Source organism: Malus sylvestris, chromosome 11 (genome assembly GCF_916048215.2).
Source record: "Malus sylvestris chromosome 11, drMalSylv7.2, whole genome shotgun sequence".
Taxonomy (NCBI): domain Eukaryota; kingdom Viridiplantae; phylum Streptophyta; class Magnoliopsida; order Rosales; family Rosaceae; genus Malus; species Malus sylvestris.
Genome location: NC_062270.1, coordinates 9,603,014 through 9,625,649, shown reverse-complemented (window position 1 = coordinate 9,625,649; position 22,636 = coordinate 9,603,014). Strand labels below are relative to the sequence as shown.

Genomic DNA, 22,636 nt, shown 5'->3' with positions numbered 1-22,636 from the left:
CTTGTCAGAAGTTGTATTTTCCAAGATTTGAGTGTGATCAAATTATGGAATAATTAAGTAGAATATAAGATAAGTTTTTCAATGTGCAATCCAACAAAATTAAGATGTTTTCTGACCATGCTTGCTTGCAGGACAAGGAAGATGATTTGAAAGTAGGTGTTAAGTCTACGGCATTGAAATTTGGCGACTCCACCAAAAAATGGATTACTGGGTTTGGAATCGTGTGCTTGAGCAGTCTTGCCCTCAGTGGATACAATGCTGGGATAGGTTATTGTCTTTTTTATAATTTCCTATATTTTTCAAATTTTTTCTCTTTTACCACATCTTCACACCCAAATCTTGCAACTATATATGGAGCAGGGTGGCCGTACTATGCATTTTTGGGGGTTGCATTTGGACAATTAGCTTGGCAAATATCAACAGTTAATCTTTCATCCCCAGCTGATTGCAATAGAAAGTACGTGTTGTCACGCAAAAAAAAAAAAACTATTTAGGGCTCTTTTGATAAGCAATTGGTATCAAACGGGCTCTTAGGTTTCCAAGTATTTATTGGTTTTGTTTTGCTTCGAACAAGATCAGCTTATTGACTTAGCCTTTTCTCTTTTTGTGCTGGTTCCAGATTTGTGTCGAACAAGTGGTTTGGCGCTATTATGTTCATCGCAATCCTATTTGGACGACTTTCATCATAAGGAGGTACAAGGTTTATTAATTTTTAGCATATATTAAGGTTGGTTATGTCTTCCAATAATTCTAATTTGGAGTTTTTTACAGATGCAGTTCGTCATTCTCTTGCACTGTTCTCGTATATTGGCAAGAAGGTTGCAAGGTCATCTAAAAGCAGGACTCAAATGCGGGCATCAATGTTCTCGTCTATTGGCAAGAAGGTTGCAAGGTCATCAATGTTTATGCTGTAATATTTATCGTTGTACCTCAAAAGTGGACCATTTTCATGGGGCTTTATGGGACTAAATGTTGTAATTTTGATTTCAATTGGGAAGTCTAACAGCAGATGTGATGAAACAAGTGTTTTTGGTGCTATTATTTTCAGTGGAATCATATTTCAGAATATACATATATATATATATATATTATATTATATATATTACTTGGAAAGCAAAGGTATGGCTACGTATGATAGACGTTCCTCTGATCCTTGCAAAGGAGATAGCTTTTGTTGGCTTGGGGTCGCCCTTTTTATTTGCAAGTTGCAACCTTGAGGCAAACTCGTATATATTATTTTGGTTATTTCTCCAATTCACAATTACGAAATGTCCCTCAACAAATCATAAGCGTAATTGCTCGCCTTGAACATGGTCCATGGGGATAAGTATGTTCTTGGCATCACCTTGTATTCCGCAAAACTTTCAAAAATGACACATGGAAAAGAAGGATGATCCGTGGTCTCGTTCTGGGCGTTTGTCATCTTCCCTTCTTGCTTGTGCACAAGCTGGACTCCAATGAAATATCTCATGTATATGAAGTACTGTCACTCGTTTTGGGCGCTTGTCATCTCCTCTTTTTCCTCGTGCACAAGTTGGATACCGTACTTCGTGCTCCAAAGAATATCTCATGTATATGAAGTACTGTCACTTCCTCTCCACCTTTCAGTTTATTCCCTATGTTCCAGCCTTTAGCACTCATGATTCTTAAGCTGAAATTGGCTCAAGTTCATCTGAGATTGGTTCAAGTTCACATAGTTTTGAGACAGAAGCAACTACCCCTAGCTCAACACCTGTGAAGATGAAGGATCTTAGTAAGATATATGCAAGGTGTAACATGTGCATAATTGAGCCAAAAAACTATGAAGAAGCTGCAAAGGACAAGGCTTAGCAAAAGGCCATAGAAGCTGAAATGGAGATGATTGAGAAGAATGAAATATTAGAACTAATTAATAGACTAGTAAGAAAAACCAGTGATTGGTGTCAAATGGGTCAATAAGACCAAACTGAAATTAGATGGCTTAATAAAAAAACACAAGGCAAGGCTTGTGGTCAAGGGCTATGTAAAAAAGCTTGAGATAGATTTTAACGAGATAGATACTCGTGTGGCCAGATTAGATACCATCAGGACTCTCATTGCTTTAGCAGCACAAAAGGTGTTGATTATTGACTCAAACATGTAGTCAAAGTCCAAATCTTTGGGCTACTTTTGTGGTCAAAATTGTTGGATGGCATGCTACATGTGGGAAACCAAAATTGGATGCACTTATGCCTAATTCTTTTTAACTTGATGTTAGGCCTTTGGCCATTGATGTCTTTGAGAAGCTTTTCTTTGGCTATAAAAGGAGAGCAAGGTGCAACTCATAAGCATGGAGAAGTAGAGAAGAACAAGGAAGAGAGAAAAATAGCAAGAAGCCATTTGGCATAGAGAATAATTTTCTCAAATTGTCTTGCTTTGTATTTTTGGTTTTCTCTTCCTATTGTAAGTGTGAGAGCTTGGGGTTATTTGGGTCTTTGGGAAATTGAGTGATAAACACTATTGTATGTTCTCATTGATTATAGTGGAATACTCCGTCGTTTCCAAACTGGATGTAGGCATTGCCGAACCAGTATAAATCTTGTGTTCTTGTTGATGTTGGTTTTGTTTCTGTTCTGTTTTACTATTCACTTACAGTCGAATGCCGCTTCCGCACAACAAGTGGTATCAGAGCCCAGTTCCGTGAATAGTGTTGGCGCTACAGTTCAGTGAACAGTGAACTGCTACAGTATCTGTGAACAATATTGTACCTGTGAACAGTGCCGTATTTGTGAACAGTGCCGAGTAGATGGCTGGAGATAAAGATGAATCTGTAAGGAAGGAGTCAGCATCGTCTTCGTCTACATCCAATAGACATCCAACCACTACTACAAGGTTAGAGGTTGATAAATTCAATGGCTCTAATAATTTTGGTATGTGGCAATGTGAAGTTATGGATGTGTTGTATCAACAAGAGTTGGATATGGTTCTGGAAGATAAACCAGAAGATATTGATGACAAGCAGTGGACGCGAATTAATCTTCATGCTTGTGCTGCTATTCGATCATTCCTTGATAAGGAGTTGAAATACCCGTATATGAAGGAAACTTCTGCTAAGGAGTTATGGACGAAATTGGAGGAGAAGTATATGACCAAGAGTGCAGAAAATCGTCTCTTCTTGAAGAAGCGACTCTTCCGATTTCAGTATCGTCCAGGTATCTCTATGCACGAACACCTCAATGATTATAATAAAATACTTGCTGATTTAGCAAACCTTGATGTGAAAATTCCTGACGAGGACAAGGCACTATGTTTGTTAAATTCATTGCCTGATGATTATGATCATTTGACAACTACTCTGTTGTATGGAAAATCCGAGCTGAAACTTGATGAGGTGTCTGCGGCATTGGTGAATCATGAGTGTCGTAAGAAGGAACTGAAGACTCACAATTCACAAACCGAGGCATTTGTTGCAAGGGGTCGAACAGAGGAAAGAAAATCTGGGAAGCGGGGAAAATCTCGTTCAAAGTCACGAGGGAAGTTTCCTGCTAAAGATGAATGTGCTTTTTGTCGCCAAAAGGGTCATTGGAAGAAAGACTGCCCCAAATTGAAGAACAAAGAGAAGGAGAAAGCGGGTTCTGAAGCAAATATTGCAAAATCTGGAGATGATGATTTCGAGTTTGCTTTGGCTAGTTCATATGCTAATGGTCACTCAAATGAGTGGATTTTGGATTCAGGTTGCACCTATCATATGTGTCCCATTCGGGAATGGTTTTCTAATTTCGAGGAGCTGGATGGTGGAGTTGTTTTGATGGGTAATAATAATGCCTGCAAAACACAAGGGATAGGCAAAATCTGTTTGAAGATGCATGATGGAACAGTCAGAGAATTAAGTGATGTTCGGTATGTACCGGATATGAAGAAAAATCTCATCTCACTGGGTGCATTGGAATCCAAGGGTCTCAAGATCACCATGGAGGGTGGAGTTCTTAAAGCTGTGTACGGGGCACTAGTGGTGATGAAAGGTACAAGACGAAATAACTTGTATTTCTTGCAGGGGAGTACAATTATTGGTGGAGCAGCTGTCACCGAAGCTGCTGACGCAGATAGCACAGACACCACGAGGTTATGGCATATGCGTCTTGGGCATGCTGGTGAAAAAGCATTGCAAGGATTGGTGAAGCAAGGCTTATTGAAAGGTGCAAAGGCATGCAAATTGGAATTCTGTGAGCATTGTGTGTTGGGTAAGCAAACTAGAGTAAAATTTGGCACTGCTATTCACCACACTAAAGGCATTCTTGATTATGTTCACACTGATGTTTGGGGACCTTCCAAGAATGCATCTTGGGGAGGTAGCCATTATTTTGTCTCCTTTGTTGATGACTTCTCTAGAAGAATATGGGTGTGCACCATGAAGCGTAAAGATGAAGTCTTGAAGATATTCCTGAAGTGGAAAAAGATGATTGAAACGCAAAACGGTCGAAAGATCAAGACTCTCAGATCAGACAATGGGGGTGAATATAAGTCTGATCCTTTCTTGAAAGTTTGTCAAGATGAGGGTATTGTGAGGCACTTCACGGTTAGGGAGACACCGCAACAGAATGGGGTGGCGGAGCGCATGAACCGTACTTTGCTTGAGAAAGTTCGGTGTATGTTGTCTAATGCTGGATTAGGCAAGGCATTTTGGGCTGAGGCACTCACTTATGCAAGCCATCTCATTAATCGATTGCCAGCTGCTGCGAATGAGGGCAAAATGCCCATGGAGGTATGGTCTGGTAAACCTTGTACTGATTACAAGTTTTTACACATATTTGGTTGTCCTGCTTACTATTATGTCAGAGAAAGCAAGTTGGATCCAAGAGCAAAGAAAGCTCTATTTATGGGCTTTAGCACTGGCGTGAAGGGATACCGACTCTGGTGTCCAGATGAGAAGAAATTTGTTGTAAGCAGAGATGTGACTTTTGATGAGGCTGCTATGGTTAATCAGAACAAGCATGAAGGTGAAACTGAAGCGACCGAGACCATGAGTAGCTCAAAGCAGGTGGAGTTACTGAAGACTCCAGTTGTTCCAGTAAGGTCTGATGTTTCAAACACTAGTCCTACAGTTAATTCTGATGATGAGGATGAGGATGATGAAGAGGAGGCACTTACCCAAGAGCCTCCACAGCAACAAGACTATATTGCAACCAGAAGATCGAGAAGGGAAATTCGAAAGCCTGCTCGATTTACTGATATTGTGGCATATGCACTTCCCGTTATTGAAGATGATATTCCATCAGCCTACAAAGAAGCTGTCATGAGTTCAGAGTGCGAGTTGTGGAAGAAATCTATGGATGAGGAGATGAAATCTCTTCATAAAAATGAGACTTGGAATCTGGTTCAGTTACCAAAAGGGAAGAAAGCAATTGGTTGTAAATGGGTGTATGCCAAAAAGATGGAATCTTTGGGAAAAGACAATGTAAGATTCAAAGCCAGATTGGTAGCTAAAGGCTACGCTCAGAAGGAAGGCATTGACTACAATGAGGTATTTTCTCCTGTAGTAAAACATTCTTCTATTCATATTCTGTTGGCTTTGGTTGTGCAGTTTGACCTTGAGTTGGCCCAACTTGATGTCAAGACTGCGTTCTTACATGGTGATTTGGAGGAAGAGATTTATATGTCTCAGCCAGAAGGTTTTAAGGTTGCTGGAAAGGAAAATTGGGTTTGCAAATTGGAAAAATCATTGTATGGCTTGAAGCAGTCTCCAAGACAATGGTACAAGCGATTTGATAGATTTATGATCGGGCAGAAGTACACAAGAAGTCACTATGACCATTGTGTATACTTTCGCAAACTACAAGATGGAACCTTCATTTATCTGCTTTTATATGTTGATGATATGCTTATAGCATGTAAGAGCAAAGTGGAGATTACAAGGTTGAAGACTCAACTAAGTAATGAATTTGAGATGAAGGACTTGGGAGAAGCTCGGAAGATACTAAGTATGGAAATTGAAAGAGATAGAGCGAAGGGCAAGATTAGTCTGTGTCAGAAGCAGTATTTGAAGAAGGTACTACAATGTTTCAGGATGAATGAAAATTCAAAACCGGTTAGTACACCTCTTGCCTCTCATTTCAAACTTAGCGCTTCTATGTCTCCTAAAACTGTTGAAGAGAGTCAGTACATGGCTCAAATTCCTTATGCAAATGTTGTTGGTAGTTTGATGTATGCTATGGTGTGTACTAGGCCTGATATTTCACAAGCTGTTAGCATTGTCAGTAGATATATGCATAATCCAGGAAAAGGGCATTGGCAAGCTGTGAAATGGATTCTACGGTATATTCTGGGTACTGTGGATGTTGGTTTATTGTTCCAGCAGGATAAAGTTACTGGTAAATGTGTTGTTGGATATGTGGATTCTGATTACGCAGGTGATTTGGACAAGCGTAGGTCCACTACTGGTTTTGTATTCACTATTGCTGGAGGTCCAGTAAGTTGGAGGTCGATTCTGCAATCTACAGTTGCTTTGTCGACTACTGAGGCTGAATACATGGCTGTAACAGAAGCTATAAAGGAAGCCATCTGGCTTCAAGGGTTGCTTGATGACTTAGGGGTTCAACAAGACCATGTGGATGTTCATTGCGACAGTCAGAGTGCTATTCATTTAGCAAAGAATCAAGTTCATCATGCACGTACGAAACACATTGATGTGAGGTTCCATTTTGTTCGTGAGGTTATTGACGAAGGAGATATTCTTCTTCAGAAGATTGGGACCGCTGACAATCCTGCGGATATGTTAACAAAGCCAGTTTCGTTGCACAAGTTTAAGCATTGCTTAGACTTGATTGGCATTTGTAAAATTTGTTGATTGCCCCATGGGGGATTGGGAGACGACTATTTGGTGTTCTACTTAGAGGGTTTGAGTCAAGGTGGAGATTGTTGATTATTGACTCAAACATGTAGTCAAAGTCCAAATCTTTGGGCTACTTTTGTGGTCAAAATTGTTGGATGGCATGCTACATGTGGGAAACCAAAATTGGATGCACTTATGCCTAATTCTTTTTAACTTGATGTTAGGCCTTTGGCCATTGATGTCTTTGAGAAGCTTTTCTTTGGCTATAAAAGGAGAGCAAGGTGCAACTCATAAGCATGGAGAAGTAGAGAAGAACAAGGAAGAGAGAAAAATAGCAAGAAGCCATTTGGCATAGAGAATAATTTTCTCAAATTGTCTTGCTTTGTATTTTTGGTTTTCTCTTCCTATTGTAAGTGTGAGAGCTTGGGGTTATTTGGGTCTTTGGGAAATTGAGTGATAAACACTATTGTATGTTCTCATTGATTATAGTGGAATACTCCGTCGTCTCCAAACTGGATGTAGGCATTGCCGAACCAGTATAAATCTTGTGTTCTTGTTGATGTTGGTTTTGTTTCTGTTCTGTTTTACTATTCACTTACAGTCGAATGCCGCTTCCGCACAACAAAAGGGTTGGAAATTGTTCCAACCAGATGTCAAATATGTATTTCTTAATGGTGTACTAAAGGAGGAGGTATATGTGGATCAACCAGATAGTTTTGTGGTTAAAATGCTGAAGACAAAGTGTACAAATTGAAGAAAGCCTTGTATGGTATAAAACAGGTACCAAGGGCCTGGTATGAAGAAATCGACTCATATCTCATTGACTGTGGATACACCAGAAGTTCAAGTGAGGCAACATTATCCATCAAGACCAAGGGGAATTCTGGAATTTTAGTTGTCTCAATTAATGTTGATGATAGTGTGTGTACTAGAAGTAGTGAAGAGTTGCTTGCTGAATTCAAGTCAGAGATGATGACATGGTATAAAATGATTGACTTGGGGCTCTTGTATCATTTCCTTGGCATGGGTATGATACATAGCATATTTACCTGTCAAAAGAAATATGCATTGACTTTGCTGAATAAATTTGAATACAAGAACTGCAAGCAAGTTAGCACACCTCTTGTTACAAGTGAGAAATTGTGCAAGAATGATAACAGTGATCCTGCAGAGGAAAACGTGTATAGACAGAATGTTGGGAGTCTGCTATATTTAGCAGCCACAACGCCAGACATGTTTGCAGCTTGCTTACTATATAGATTTACGCATTGTCCTAGTAAGAAGTATATTAGAGTAGCAGTGACATTGTATTTGACTTTCAACTACAGAAGCTGAGTATGTCAATGCAGCCGAAGCAACAACTCAAGCCATTTGATTGAGATTTGTGCTTGATGATTTCAAGGAGCTACAAGTAACTCCACTTATGGTTGATAATACCTCAGCCATTTCTATGACAAAGAATCATGTTTTCACCAGAAAACTAAGAACATCAATATGAGATACCATTTCATCTGAGAAGCCTTGCAAGAATGTGTTATGAATTTGAAGTATTGTAGATTAGAAGAACCCCTTATGTAGTATATTCGTGGCTCCTATGAGCGCTTTCCCAGTAAAACAGGTTGCAGACATATTCACTAAGGCATTGTCAGGATCGATTCAACTATGATTCAACTACTTGAGAGTATTGCTTGGAATAAAAGCAGTCAACAATTTAAAGGGAGTGTTGAAGTGTAAATTATTTTACTGGTTCATTTGATTTAAGTTGCAATGGTTTCTTTAGTAAATTGGACAAGTGTAAGGTTTAGATTCAATTTCATCTTTGTATAACTCACATGGCTTAGATTTAGCCACGTGTCATGATTCCTTGACCAAAAAAAAAAAAGCTCTGCTATGATTTCAGCCGCAATCTTCCTTTCACAGACATATACAAGTTTTCTCCTTCATTCCTTTTTGTTCTTCATCAACTTTATTTCCAAAACCAGACATTAGCAAAAAAATAATATCAAACATCAAATTGCAACAGACATGATATTCTTAAGCCATTGGAATATAAGGAGTCAACAGAAAGGTGGAGAAGGAGTGACAATACTTCATTTCATATACATGAGATATTTTTTTGGAGTAACGAAGTGCTGTATCCAGCTTGTGCACGAGCAAGAAGAGATGATGACAAGTGCCCAGAACGAGACCACGAATCATCCTTCTTTGCAGAATACAAGGCGATCTCACCATGGACCATTTTCAAGGAGAGCAATCACGCTTATGCATTCTGAGGGATTTGGATTTGTTGAAGGACATTTTGTATTTATTAATTGGAGAAATATCGATAATAATATAGACGAGTTTGCATCAAGGTTGCAACTTGCAAGTAACTGTATGTATATTCTGAAACTGGATTCCACTGAAAATAATAGCACCAAAACATTTGTTTGGCATAAATATGGAACAATTTCATCATATTTGCTGTTTGACTTCAAATTGAAATGAATATTACAACATTTAGTTCCCAAAAGCCCCAAGAAAATGGTCTATTTTTGAAACACAACAGTAAATATTACAACGTTTGATCCTTGCTCTCATTTGAGTGCTGCATTTAGATGACCTTGCAACCTCCATGCCAATACACGAGTTCTGTTGCAGTGCAAGAGAAAGATGAACTATATCTGTCAAAAAAGCCCCAAATTAGAATTAATGGAACACATAACCAACCTTACTATGCTCAAAATTAATAGACCTTATACCACCTTAAGATGAAAGTCGTCCAAATAGGATTGCGATGAACAAAATAGCGCCAAACCACTTGTTCGACACAAATCTGGAACCAATACAAAAAGAAAAAATGCTTAGTCAATAATCTTATCTTGTTCAAAGCAAAACAAAACTAATAAATACTTGTAAGCTTAAGAGCCCGTTTGATAACTGTTTAAAAACAAAATTAAATACCAATTGGTTTTCAAATGAGCCCTAAATATTGTTTTTTTTCCAAGACAACACGTACTTTCTACTGCAATCAGCTGGGGATGAAAGATCAACTGTTGATATTTGCCAAGCTAATTGTCCAAATGCAACCCCCAAAAATGTATAGTACGGCCACCCTGCTCCATATATAGTTGAAAGGTTTGAGTGTGAAGATGTGGTAAAAGAGAAAATTAATTATGAAAAAAAAAAAATTAAAATAAAGAGGGGAAAAAAGACAATAACCGATTTCAGCACTGTATCCACCGAGGGCAAGACTGCTCATGCACATAATTCCAAACCCAGTAATCCATTTTTTGGTTGAGTCGCCGAATTTCAATGCCGTAGACTTAACACCTACTTTCAGATCATCTTCCTTGTCCTGCAAGCAAGCATGGTCAGAAAACATCTTAATTTTGTTGGATTGCATCGAAAAAGTTATCTTATATTGCTACTTAATTATTCCATAATTAGATCATACTCAAATCTTGGAAATTACAACTTTTGACAAGGAGCACAATAGCATGATGTTTGAGACACCAAACTATTTTTTTTGCCAAATTTATTCATGACTAAATTTTATGTCATGTTAAAGTTTTACTTGTTGAAAATAAGTAAGGTCCAGTCTCCTGTCCCAACATATGACTTACAATATCTAAGGCATTTAATTGGTGAACAAAACTTGGTAAAAAAAAGTTTGGTGTGCATAGCATTACTCGTTGTTTTACCTGATGTGCATATATGGTATCATAGACCAGTGTCCAGCATACTCCAGAAAAGTACAATGGAAGCACTATAGCTGGATCAATGCTTCTTTTTACCGCTGCCCATCCTATTAAAGCCCCCCAATTTATCATCAAACCTAGATAGGCTTGAGGCTGCACCAAATATAAATGCATTATGATGTGATATATAATACCATATTATACTTTTTAATGACGTAATTAGTCGTTAAATGTAGTCACGAAATTGTAATCAATTACCCAGTATGTCAATCTCTTCATGAGAGGATAGGTGAAATTAGGAACCAAGATGAAACGCACAAAACGCAGCCGTAAATTCCAATTAATGAGTTACACAAACTAGTTTCATATTCATAGCACATTATAATAATATTGGCATAATAAGTAATCAGATTAACTAAGGGAAAAATACCAGGGAGATTGTTTTTAAACATATGTTATAAATCACATGATGCGGCGGGTGATGGTTAAGTTATTGTTTAAATGATTTAAAGAAGAAATCAATTATCAACTGTCACATCATGTGATTTACAAAATATAATTCAAGCAGCTGGTCTCTCCAATATAATCCTAATGAATTTAGATAAGGATGCTAATTACCTATAATGATTCAATTGAAGGTAAATTCCAAGACCCAAAAGCAATTGAAATCCAAGAAAAGAAATCCCCTGAAAAGGTGTCAAAACACCACTTGCAAGAGGCCGCGACTTTGTACGTTTCACCTGATCAATCAATTGCAGAACTTTTATCAAATAAACAAAGTATTACTCATCAAAAAGTAAATTTCTTCGTCTTTCCCCTGATCATTAGAGAAATTTATTATGCTGCATTCAAACCAGATATAAGCGAAATCGTAAACGTCTAGTGAAACCAAAGGTTTCAAATCCCAGAGTCTCAACTTCAATTTTCAAACAAGTCACCCAAGTGATTTAACAATAATTTTTTAGTGTCTGTCCCACCAGTACACCATTCTACTATACCATGTTGTGTAGTATTAGGGATGATAACAATTACTCCTAATGTAGCTTGGGCATAAATAATTAAAAAAAAACAGGATAAAGTGATGACATCAGTTTGCCGTAATAAATATTTGTGAAGTGTAGCCAAGGGATTAAATTCATTATCCAACTAATATGCAAAAAGGAAATTGAGCACACCATTGTTTTCCTTAGAATTTCATACATAAATAAAAGTTTGTAGAAAAAAATATGTACAGAAATCAATTTCGCATACAAAATGACCTTAATGGACTTAATTTTACCTTGATATCAATATCCCGGTCAACGAGATCGTTTATGGTGCATACTACTACAAAAGGGCCTTATAGTGTCAGTAGGTGGTGTCAGTTTAATATAATATAATGGCGGATAAGACAGTTGCGACACTAACTGAACATGACGTCGGATTTACTGTTGCTTATAAGCGCCATAAAATGTCTACGTTGCTTTTAAACTGACGTAAACACTTAATGTCGCTTATAACCGACATATATTTTAATAATTTTTAAATACTGGTGTCTCTTTAAACAAAATAGTGTCGCTTTTAAGCGACACAACGTAATTTTTTTTAAAAATATTTTAAAGCTTGCGTCGGTTCTGAGCCACATAGATTTTAGTTTTTTTAAATATTTTGAAACCTAGTGTCTGTTGTAAGCGACGGATTGATGGTCTTTATATACTCTCCCCCGTGTTTTCTTCTTCCTCTCTTGCAGTTTTCTTATTTGTTCTTCCTCTCTTACAAACCCTCCCTGTGTTCTCTCTCCTGGACCTTTCTTATTTGTTCTTCAAACTTCAGTTGTTCCTTCTTCACAACAGTAAGTTTTTCTTACTTCTAATATTTTTATTTTCTCCTCTTATGTTTAATTTTTATTTACAATTCATTTTTGTAGGGAATTTATTTGAGCTGCTTGAGTATATAAAGAATTGATCGACGACAAAATTCTTCCACAATTTAGGTTTCTATCACTAAATTCTTTAATTTTTAAATTGTATAATACACAAGTTTATTTATTTAAAAATTCTAATTTTCTACTATTTTTGTTAAATTAATTTATATTTAGTTGAATTAATTAATTTTGTCACTTGAATTGTTATGAGAAAATGGAAATGAAAAATATTTATTACCATTTATGTTAAATTAACAATATTAAATATAACATAAACTTATAATATTTAGTAATATAAGAATATATTATGTTAAATTAATTTGTTTTGCACTGTAATTGTTATTTTAATTTGTTTTTGTTGTTATTTTGATAACTTTGATAACTTTTGGTTGGTATTTATTAGAATGGATTAGATGAGCATAATTTTGATAACTTTTTATTGTCATTTTAATTTTTTATTTTTTTTTACTATAATAGGTGTTGAAAATTAAAATATTGCAATCGTGATATAGTTCGAGGGTTGAAAGATAGAAATTGAAAATTCTAATAGTTATGCCTACATGATAGGGATTGAAAGATTGTAGGCATCTTAGTGTGAACGTAATATTTTACCCTCGTAAAGTGGTAAAGCATGGACAAGAGTTGGTTGACGATACCTCAAAATTTTGAAGCTATACAGCTGGAATTAATTTGTTTTTGGATCAAGCAGTTGCAAATGGTGTTGGTCCTGATAAGTTTAGATGTCCTTGCAAAAGATATTGTAATCGATATACTTTTGTTAGGAACACTATTGTTGAACATCTCATATTGTATGATATGAATAAAGATTACAACAAACGCTTGGTGGTGACATCATGGCGAGCAAAACATTGGAGAGCAAAATATGGCAATTGTAGAAGAAGAAACATGAGATGAGGTGATTGGCATGCATAATTTTCTTAATGATGTATTTGTTCAACCATTAACAGAAGAAGGTGTTGGACCGTCTACTGAACCCCCTATTAGGGAAGGGCAAGAGGTGGAGATTTTTTTTAGGTTGCTTGAAGAGGCAAATCAAGATTTGTGGCCATGTTGTAAGGAGTTTAAGAAATTGGACGCAGTTGTAAGACTGTATCGGATTATGTGTTTAGCGGGAATGCTAGACGAGATTTGCACCACTTTACTGGAGTTAATTAAAAGAATGTTTCCTGAAGGGGATTGTTTGCCTGAAACCTGTTACAAGGCAAAAAAACTTATAAATGACTTGGGTCTGTCGTATATGAAAATTGATGCATGTCCCAATGATTGCATGATCTATTGGAAAGATACTTCGGATTTGACCGTGTGCTCGGTTTGTGGTAAATCAAGATATAAAATTACCAACGCAGATGATAGCTCGAGAAAAAAATTGCAGCTAAAGTTATGTGGTATTTTCCTTTAAAACCACGATTGCAACGATTTTTATGTCGAAGCATATGGCTGAACATATGAGGTGGCACGCAACTGAATGTCCTAAGGATAAGTTTATGAGACATCATTCAGATTCTCCAGCATGGAAGCATTTGGATAATTTATATCCGGATTTTACGTCAGAAATTTGAAATGTTCGATTAGGGTTAGCTAGTGATGGATTTAATCATTTTGGGAAAATGAGGAATGACCATAGCACATGACCTGTGGTGCTTTTTGCTTATAATTTGCCGCCTTGGATGTGCATGAAGCAACCAAATTTGTTGTTGTCTCTGTTAATATCAGGACCACACAGTCCTGGTAAAGAGATTGATGTATACATGCGTCCATTGATTGGTGAGCTGAATGAGTTGTGGGAGGTGGGCACTCCCACCTATGATGCGTATTCCAACCAAAGTTTTACGATGAAGGCTGCTGTCTTATGGACTATAAGTGATTTTCCAGCTTATGGAATGTTGTCAGGATGGAGTACACATGGCTATAAAGCCTATCCACATTGTATACATGATAAAGAATCTATTTACTTATCGGCGAGTCGTAAGATTTGTTATATGAGGCATCGACGCTTTCTTGAAGATAATCATAAGTTTCGAAGGAAAACCATAGCTTTTAATGGTCGCCGAGAGCATCATAATGTACCAAGGCAATGAATTAGTTTACAATGTCTCGAAGAACTTTCTACATTGAGATTTACTTTTGGAAAACCAAACAAAGATGCTTCAGTTGGGCAACGCAGAAGAACTTCGAGTAGTACAAGTAGTAATAGTCAATGGAAGAAGAAATCTATTTTTTATGAACTACCTTATTGGAGGCATCTGTTGATTAGACACAATCTTGATGTTATGCATATCGAGAGGAATATATGTGACAGTGTGGTGGGAACCTTGCTAGATATAGAAAAGTCTAAAGATGGATTGGCTGCACGTGCAGATCTTGAATTCTTGAACATAAAACGTAGTCAACACCCACGTAGAAAAGGAAATAGAACATTTCGACCTCCAGCATTGTTCACATTGAACAGAGAAGAAAAAAATTACGTTTTGCAAAGTGTTGTCTACTATTCGGGTCCCTGATGGATATTCATCAAATTTGTTGCGATGTGTACACGTGAATGAACGAAAAATACATGGGTTGAAAAGTCACGATTGCCATGTTTTAATACAGCAGTTACTCCCGCTTGCAATACGCCCGGTTTTGCCAAAGCTGTTACTATGGTATTATTAGAGTTGAGTGCAATTTTCAGATAGTTGTGTAGTAAGAAGGAGTCTGAGGAAGGATTCAAGCAATTGAATTCAAGAATTGCCTTGACATTATGTTAACTTGAAAAAATATTCCTTCCTGCATTTTTTGATATAATGGTGCACCTCTCAGTTCACTTTGCAGATGAAGCAGCTTTTGCAGGGCATGTTCAATATAGATTGATGTATCAAATTGAACGGTAATGAATAAATTTTTATAAATTTTTTACAATTGTAGTAAATTTAATTAATAATTATAATGATTTGTATTTCATTTTATAATTGTAGGTATTTGCAAACACTGAAGTGCTATGTTCGTAATAAGGGTTGTCCTGAAGGTTCTATTGCTGAAGCATATTTGGTGGATGAGTGCTTGTCCTTCTGTTCCATGTATCTTAAAGACGTTGAGTCTCGTCGTACCCGAAGAGGCCGAAATGAAGATGGTATTGGACGTGGAGTATCTGGTGGGTTATCAATTTTTGACTTAAAAGGATGTTATATGGGTTCAAGAGAAAATGTGGAGATAGATCTAAATGTTCTTGATCAGTGCCGTAAATACATTCTAAATAATTGTGATGAAGTTAGCCCATTTCGAAGGTAAGAACGTTTAATCATACATCTTAATGTTTGATTGGTTTTCTTAACTTTGAAAAATTAATTATCTAATTTGGACATAATTGTCTAGGCAACATAAGGAATTCTTGAAAACTAAACATCGTCGAGAAAGGTTAACTATGCGACAAATTAAGGAGCTAAGCAAGAAAGAATTTCTAGAATGGTTCAAGCAACATGTGAGTTGATATAACAATCACATTATTTATTTATTGTTTTGCATTTTAATTAGAACATGTTTATAGTTATTCTGTCAATTTTTATCTTCATACTTATTACAGATGAATTCAAGATGTCATGCTAATGACACGTTGATATCTCAGACTTGCATTGGCTAGCTAATTATCCAAGTAGGGTTGTGAGTAGATATAAAAGTCACATTGTTCATGGTTTTAGATTTCGTATAAAATCTGTGATGATAAGCATAAAAATCAAAATTGTGGTGTCTTTGTACCTGCAAATGTTCCTGGAGCACTTGGGCAAGTGAATTGTTATGGCAGAGTTGTAGATATGTTCGAACTTAAATATTGTGGTCCTACTAGGTAAGAGATAGGGGTCGAGCTGTGATGTTATTTAAGTGCAAATGGGTTAATAGTGAAAGTCCACGAGAAATGAAGACAGATCAATATGGATTTACTATGGTGAATTTCAATCAATTGGGATTTAAAGAGGATCCTTTCATATTAGCATCACAAGCATTACAAGCATTTTACGTGGATGACACAATTGAAAAAATTGGCACGTAGTTGTTCGAACCCAGCCGAGGGATTTGTATGACGTATTGGAGGATAGTGATGCAATTGATGATTATGCCATACCTAACTTGGATGATCGAATTCTTGATAATGAAAATTTCCATACAAGGGTTGGCGTGGAAGAGACTCATTTTCTTGTGTTGATGCACAAAATCAGTGAGGACTTTGGTACAACAGAAAGTGTCAAGTTTGTGACCTTCGCTAGATTGCTCCGGTCACTAGTGTGGATAAGTATGTAAATGGATAGAGACAGGGAAGCAAACACAAGATGTACGTGGTTCACCCAGATTGGCTACGTCCATGGAGTAGAGGAGTTGTCATTAATTGTGAAGGGTTTACACAAGTACATAGGTTCAAGCTCTCCTTTAGTGAGTACTAGTGAATGATTTAGTACAAATGACATTAGGGAATATTGTGAGAGAATGATCTCTATTTATAGAAGAGAGTTTCTAGTTTCATTCTGACATTGAAACGTGTCGTGTTGTGATTGGCTTCTGATGTTGACACATGTTGCGCTATGATTGGCTTTTGATGTCGACACGTGTCGCGCTGTGATTGGCTTCCTGGTTGGAGGGAAACTCTTCTGGGTCCTTGATGGTATAACGTTGACCAGTGCTTAGTAGTTTCAGGATTGGTCAAGTATGGTATAAACAGTGCTCCCCTAAGTTCTCGAGTGAGGGAAGCTCCTCGGTTGGGGACTTGCAAGATCCAAGCCATTGAGTAATCATGAAACTTCTAAGTACCAAAGTGTGGTATCATTTTCACTTGCCTTATCTGATATGTAGATGTGACATCTTCTCTGGAAGTACTTTTCCTCCATCCAAGGGTGGTATCTTTAACCGATGAAGATGCACAAGGTAATGCATCAATTTCACTTGAAGCTTACTTGTAGTTTCGGGCTTGGTCAAGTGCGATACAAACCCTATAGTAGGAGTCCCCCAGTCGCCGAGCTAGGAGATTGCCGAATGAGGTAACAGATAAGGTAAGCAATCAGACTTCCAAGCAAGCAACCTGGATCGGAGGTTCGACTTCGGCTTCCAGTTGATTGTTCTCCTTCTCCTTGTGTCGTAAACAGCAACAAGGATAATGAGAAGCTAATGTAGAAGAGATGATATGAGATACTTTTTCTTTTGAAGAAGTAACTTTCCACAGGCTTATTCTTGAACTGGGCTAGAGGGTTTTCTGGTTTCCTCCAGAGTATAAGGCCGACTTAAGAATTTGAGGGTTAAAACAAGTCCATCAAATCTAGAGTACGTTCGACCCTGATGATATGGGATACTTTTGCTGTTGACAAAGTAGTGGATGTATCGGCACGTGTTCTGTTACGCTTGTCTCCACATGCTTCCTTGTATCCTTCTCACTTGCCCTATCTGTTCCTCAGGCAGATGTGGTATCTTCTCTGGAAGCATAAGATGTTGAAGATGAGTACTCAAGAGCAATGCCAGGTAAGTAATCAGGCAAGGGGTTCCAGGCAGTCAGTTTCTGACTGGAAGCTTGATTCCAAGTGCTGACTGATTGCTTTCTTTCTCCTTGTCATGCAGGTAAGAACAAGGCCAAAGGAAAAGACAAGGAAAAAACATGATATGGGATACTCTTGCTTTTAACCCTGATGATATGAGATGCTCTTGCTCTGGTGTGGCTTGGTTACAGAGGTATTATCGGGAGGAAAAGAAACTGAGTATTTCGAGAGACTCTGCTGAGAGTGCCCTCTCGGATGTGAAGAAAAGTTGAGCATTTTTTTTTATTTGCAGGTCTGCCTATCTGTGGAGGATGGAGGTCGACATATATAGGAGTCTCCCTAACAACAAGTAGTAGTGTTATTCCTTTACCCTTCTTGGTCATAGCAATGTAGTGGGAGCTGCAAGCTTCACGTGTTTTAACTTTGTCAGAGCACTTTGAAAAAGTGGTCTGTGGTATCTGGAAAGCTGATGTTGTGTGTGAAGATTGCAGACAAGCTTTATCCAAAGAAATCTGGCTTTCGAAGTTCAGAGAGAAATGCCTCTTTGGTTTTCGAACAAGCAATCATGTCGGGGATCTGACTCTCTAGATTCAGATAACGGTGCCTCTTCGATTTTTGAGAAAGCAAACCTGTTGGGAATCTGACTCTTGAGATTCGGAGAGCAGTGTCTCTTCGATTTTTGAGAAAGTAATCCTGTTTGGAGTCTGGCTCTCGAGATTCGGAGGGCGGTGCCTCTTCGATTTTTGAGCACGTAATTTTGTTGGGAGTTTGGCTATCGAGATTTGGAGAGCGGTGCCTCTTCGATTTTTGAGAAAGCAATCCTGTTAGGAGTCTGACTCTTGAGATTCGGAGAGCAGTGTCTCTTTGATTTTTGAGAAAGTAATCCTGTTGGGAGTCTGACTTTCGAGATTCGGAGGGCGATGCCTCTTCGATTTTTGAGCACGTAATCCTGTTGGGAGTCTGGCTCTCGAGATTCGGAGGGCGGTGCCTCTTTGATTTTTGAGCACGTAATCTTGCTGGGAGTTTGGCTCTTGAGATTCGAAGAGCTGTGCCTATTCGATTTTTGAGCAAGCAATCTTGTTGGGAGTGTTTTCTCGAATGTGAGTCAAGGTTGGGAATTTTTGCCAGTCTGTCTTGCCATGGAGCATGGAGGTTGACACACATCGAGACTTTCTAATTATCAAGCAGTGGTGATGTTCATTTACCCTTATGGGTAATAGTAGGGTAGCTGGACCTTCAAAATTTATGTGTCTAAACTTTGTTAGAGATCTTTGGCAAAGTTATCTGTTGTACCCGAGGAGCTGATGTTGCGCGTGAAGAGTGGTGCCTCTTCGAAATCCGAAGAATGGTGCCTCTTCGATTTTTGAACCAACGGCCCTGTTACCCTTTCTTTATAAGGGCACTAATTGTGTGCAAGAAGTACATTCAGAGAGTTATTGCTTAGAAAATTTCTCCTTATTTTTGAGCTTAAAAGATTTATTGCACCTTATTTCTCCTTCATTATTTCTGAGAATGTCTGGCCCATCCGATCATCATTTTGACTTGAACTTTGGTGAAGAGGCAGCCATGCCTTCTCAAGACACCATATGGCGCCCATCATTCTTATCCACTACTGGTCATCTTACTATTAGGGACTCTGTGATGAAGAATGATATGACTGCTGTGGTGGTGGCCAGGAACCTTCTGACTCCTAAAGATAACATACTACTTTCCAAATGGTTTGATGAGTTGGCTGTTAAGGATTCTTTGGCTCTCAGTGTTCAGTGTGCAAGTTTTGTGTCTAATATGGCCCAACGCCTATTTGCTTGAACCTGCCAAGTTAAATCATTGGCGGCTGAAGTGATAAGTCTCAAACAGAAGATCAGAGGGCTCAAGCATGAGAATAAACAGCTGCACAGGCTCGCACATGACTATGCTACAAACATGAAGAGGAAGCTTGACCAGCTGCAGGAATCTGATGGTCAGATTTTACTTGATTATCAGAGGTTTGTAGGTTTGTTCCAAAGGCATTTATTGCCTTCGTCTGCTGGGGTTGTACCGCGTAATGAAGCTCCAAATGATAAACCTTCGGTGCTTCATCCTTCTAGGATTCTGCCCAGTACTGAGGCTTCAAATGATCACCCTCCGGTGCCTACTCTTTCTGGGGCTCTGCCGACTGCTGAGACTTCTCATGAGCAACATTTGTGAAGGCTCCCTCTTGTTTGTTTATTTTTATTCATGTATATGTACATATTTGTAACTTATTGGAGATATCAATAAACAAGCTTTGCTTCATTTCAACGTATTATGTTAATTACACCAATGCCTTCTTCACTAAGTTCTTTGAATTTTTTCTTTTGTTGAAGCTTATATGTTGAAGCTTTGAGAGTGAAGCATATATGTTGAGGTAGTGCTCCCTTAATTTTCCGACTCCTAATATGGTGTCTTATGCATCTTCTTCAACTTCTACATCAAATTCCTCCATGAGGTCATCTAAGAGTGCAATGGCATTGCCGATGACTCAAAATAATGAATTGAGAATGAGGGAAGAAACTACTAATAAACGGATTTCGGACCTAGAAGGTAAGATTGAACAAAGTAATTAGTTGTTTGCTATGTTTCTCCAAAAATTTCAGCCACAACCACCGTATAGCCCAGGAACCCAACAATCAGGCCAGAGTCAGCCTCCTCAACAGTTGGGCCAAAGTCAGCCTCCCCCTGCATATCCGTATGCTGGCCATAATCAGCAACCTTCATATCCTATGTATCTGATGCCTACGCCGCCCATGACATACATGCAGTGGCCGCCCATGCCATATATGCAGCATCCTCCCATGTCATACATGCAGCAGTCGCCGTCTTATCAAATGCCAGTATATCGACCCGAGATGGCTACTCCTGCTGGATTTTGTCCTGAAGTTCCAGCTGGGGGTTTTTTGGAATGCTTGTAGGTGGTGGATTTGATGTGGACTTGACAAGGATTTTTGTAGCAGATGGAGGATCTCAAGGAGGAGAAGGAACTAGGCCACATTCAGGCTCAGGTTCGATTGAGTAGTTTATTTGGTTCGCTTTCTTGTCGGATAAATATAACACATTCGTTCTATCTTTTTGATTTTGTATGTTATGTTTGTAATGTCGGATTTAGTGTTTGTTGTGACGGATGAGTTTTTGTATATTAAGTGGAATGTTAGATGTAAAATATTTGTATATTTGGGAACTATTTTTCTTGTTTATTATTTTTATTAATGTTTGTTTTGGTCAATACTTGAAATTTATTAATTTGGTTATACAATTTTTTTTTAAGTTCCAATTAATTGAAAACAAATGCAGATTCACGTATTTTTATAATTATTAACAAGGGTAGTGTCGGTTAAGACCGTTACTAGTTTGAATATTTTAATTATGTAATTGTTATCTGACGTCGGTTTAGGTATATTTTATTTATTTAATTTTATCACAATGTCGGTTAGAACCGACAGTAGGGTGGATATATATTATAATTAAATTGTAAGTTTGAATATTTTATTTATTTAATTGTTATCTAATGTCGGTTTAGGTATATTTTATTTATTTAATTTTATGACAATGTCGGTTAGAACCGATAGTAGGATATATATATATATATATATATATATATATATATATATTATAATTAATGTTCAAGTGTGCGTTGCTTTAAACCGACATCAATGTCAGTGTCGCTTTTAAATAATGCTGCATCGTGGCGGATTAAGCGATCAAACCGACACTGAAGGCCTTTCGTGACGCTAGCATTAGTGTCGCTATTCCAATCCGACATTACACTGTTTTATGTCGGATTTTTGCCAAATTTTCGACAGAAATTGGGTTTATTGTCGGTTTTTGCTTCGCCGGTGATAGCCTATATTGTAGTATATCCGGCGCCCCTACTAAACAGAGCTCCAAATCCAAGTAGTGTCAAAATCTTAATATCAGGAAGCTGCCCTGGATTTGCTGCCACTGTTGTTGACCTGCATGCATTCACCCACCAATAATCATAGCTGACTTCCAGTTCCACACCAATTAAAAAAAAAAAACTTAAAAGAAATTAACTAATGTACGTCGAATTAATTAAACTTGGCTTGAATTTACAACCGTTCGATTACATATTTGTCTGCATGGCAGTCTATCTGAAATTTGGCAGGTACAAGTCGATCCAAGTACCCTCAACCTTGTCGTTGTCCATGCTGATGGTTTGATTTGCACCTCTCTTTGCGGCAGTAGAAGTTGAAGACGAGCTCGACATGTGCGATCCGAGTCTGTGATCAAAGCCAACGCGACTGCAAGTATCCCTACGGTGCCTTTGACTGAACGAGCCCAACCGTCTTGCGTTGGGATAGCGGTAAGGGATTGGATTGCTGGTGGCAGTGGTGGTGGAGGTGGAAGTTGGGTGATAAGAAGAGGGTGCGAATATGGTGCGAGAGAGAGGATATGAATGTTTCAGAAACCTACTTGAAGCGGAAGTGCGAGACACCACCAAAAAGGACTCCATTTGTCAGAATATTTCACTCAATGATGCACCACCCGTTAGTCTTAGATATGGTGTAGTTATACAATTCAGCAATTTTTATGTTTTGTTTAGAGTGGTGTTATTCACACTAGTTTTTATTTCACATGCACTTCTTGTTAATTAAATTTTTCCATGTGGGAGGTAAAAATAGGTGTTTGGATGGCACATCCTTGTTATGTTGTATTGTTACCAGTCTTTAAGTTAATTATATGTCACTTTTTAACGCTACTTGTTTTTGAAATCAGG

General features: G+C 37.9%; 2 protein-coding genes and 1 pseudogene across 5 annotated transcripts in view; 1 reads left to right on the top strand and 2 right to left on the bottom strand.

Moving 5' to 3' along the window:
• LOC126588831 (4-hydroxybenzoate geranyltransferase 2-like) overlaps positions 1-22,636 on the top strand; it is a 55,016-nt gene that overhangs the window by 8,536 nt on the left and 23,844 nt on the right. The window contains exons 6-9 of one of the 4 annotated variants that reach the window (XR_007611635.1): positions 132-267; positions 361-457; positions 620-693; positions 772-892. Coding sequence is in view for 3 of the 4 variants with exons in the window: in XM_050253965.1 (XP_050109922.1) it covers positions 132-267; positions 620-693; positions 772-969 (408 nt within the window). In the remaining variant the exon portion in view is untranslated. Of the gene's footprint in view, positions 1-131; positions 268-360; positions 458-619; positions 694-771; positions 1,069-22,636 lie in introns of those variants that run through there. The other 3 variants (XM_050253967.1, XM_050253966.1, XM_050253965.1) reach the window with 3 other exon arrangements.
• On the bottom strand, positions 9,334-22,372 carry LOC126588834 (4-hydroxybenzoate geranyltransferase 2-like; annotated as a pseudogene).
• Positions 9,334-22,636, bottom strand: part of LOC126588832 (4-hydroxybenzoate geranyltransferase 2-like) — a 44,714-nt gene continuing 31,411 nt past the window's right edge. Inside the window, exon 9 of the mRNA XM_050253970.1 lies at positions 9,334-9,444. The gene's annotated coding sequence lies outside the window, so the exon portion shown is untranslated. The remainder of the gene's footprint in view (positions 9,445-22,636) is intronic.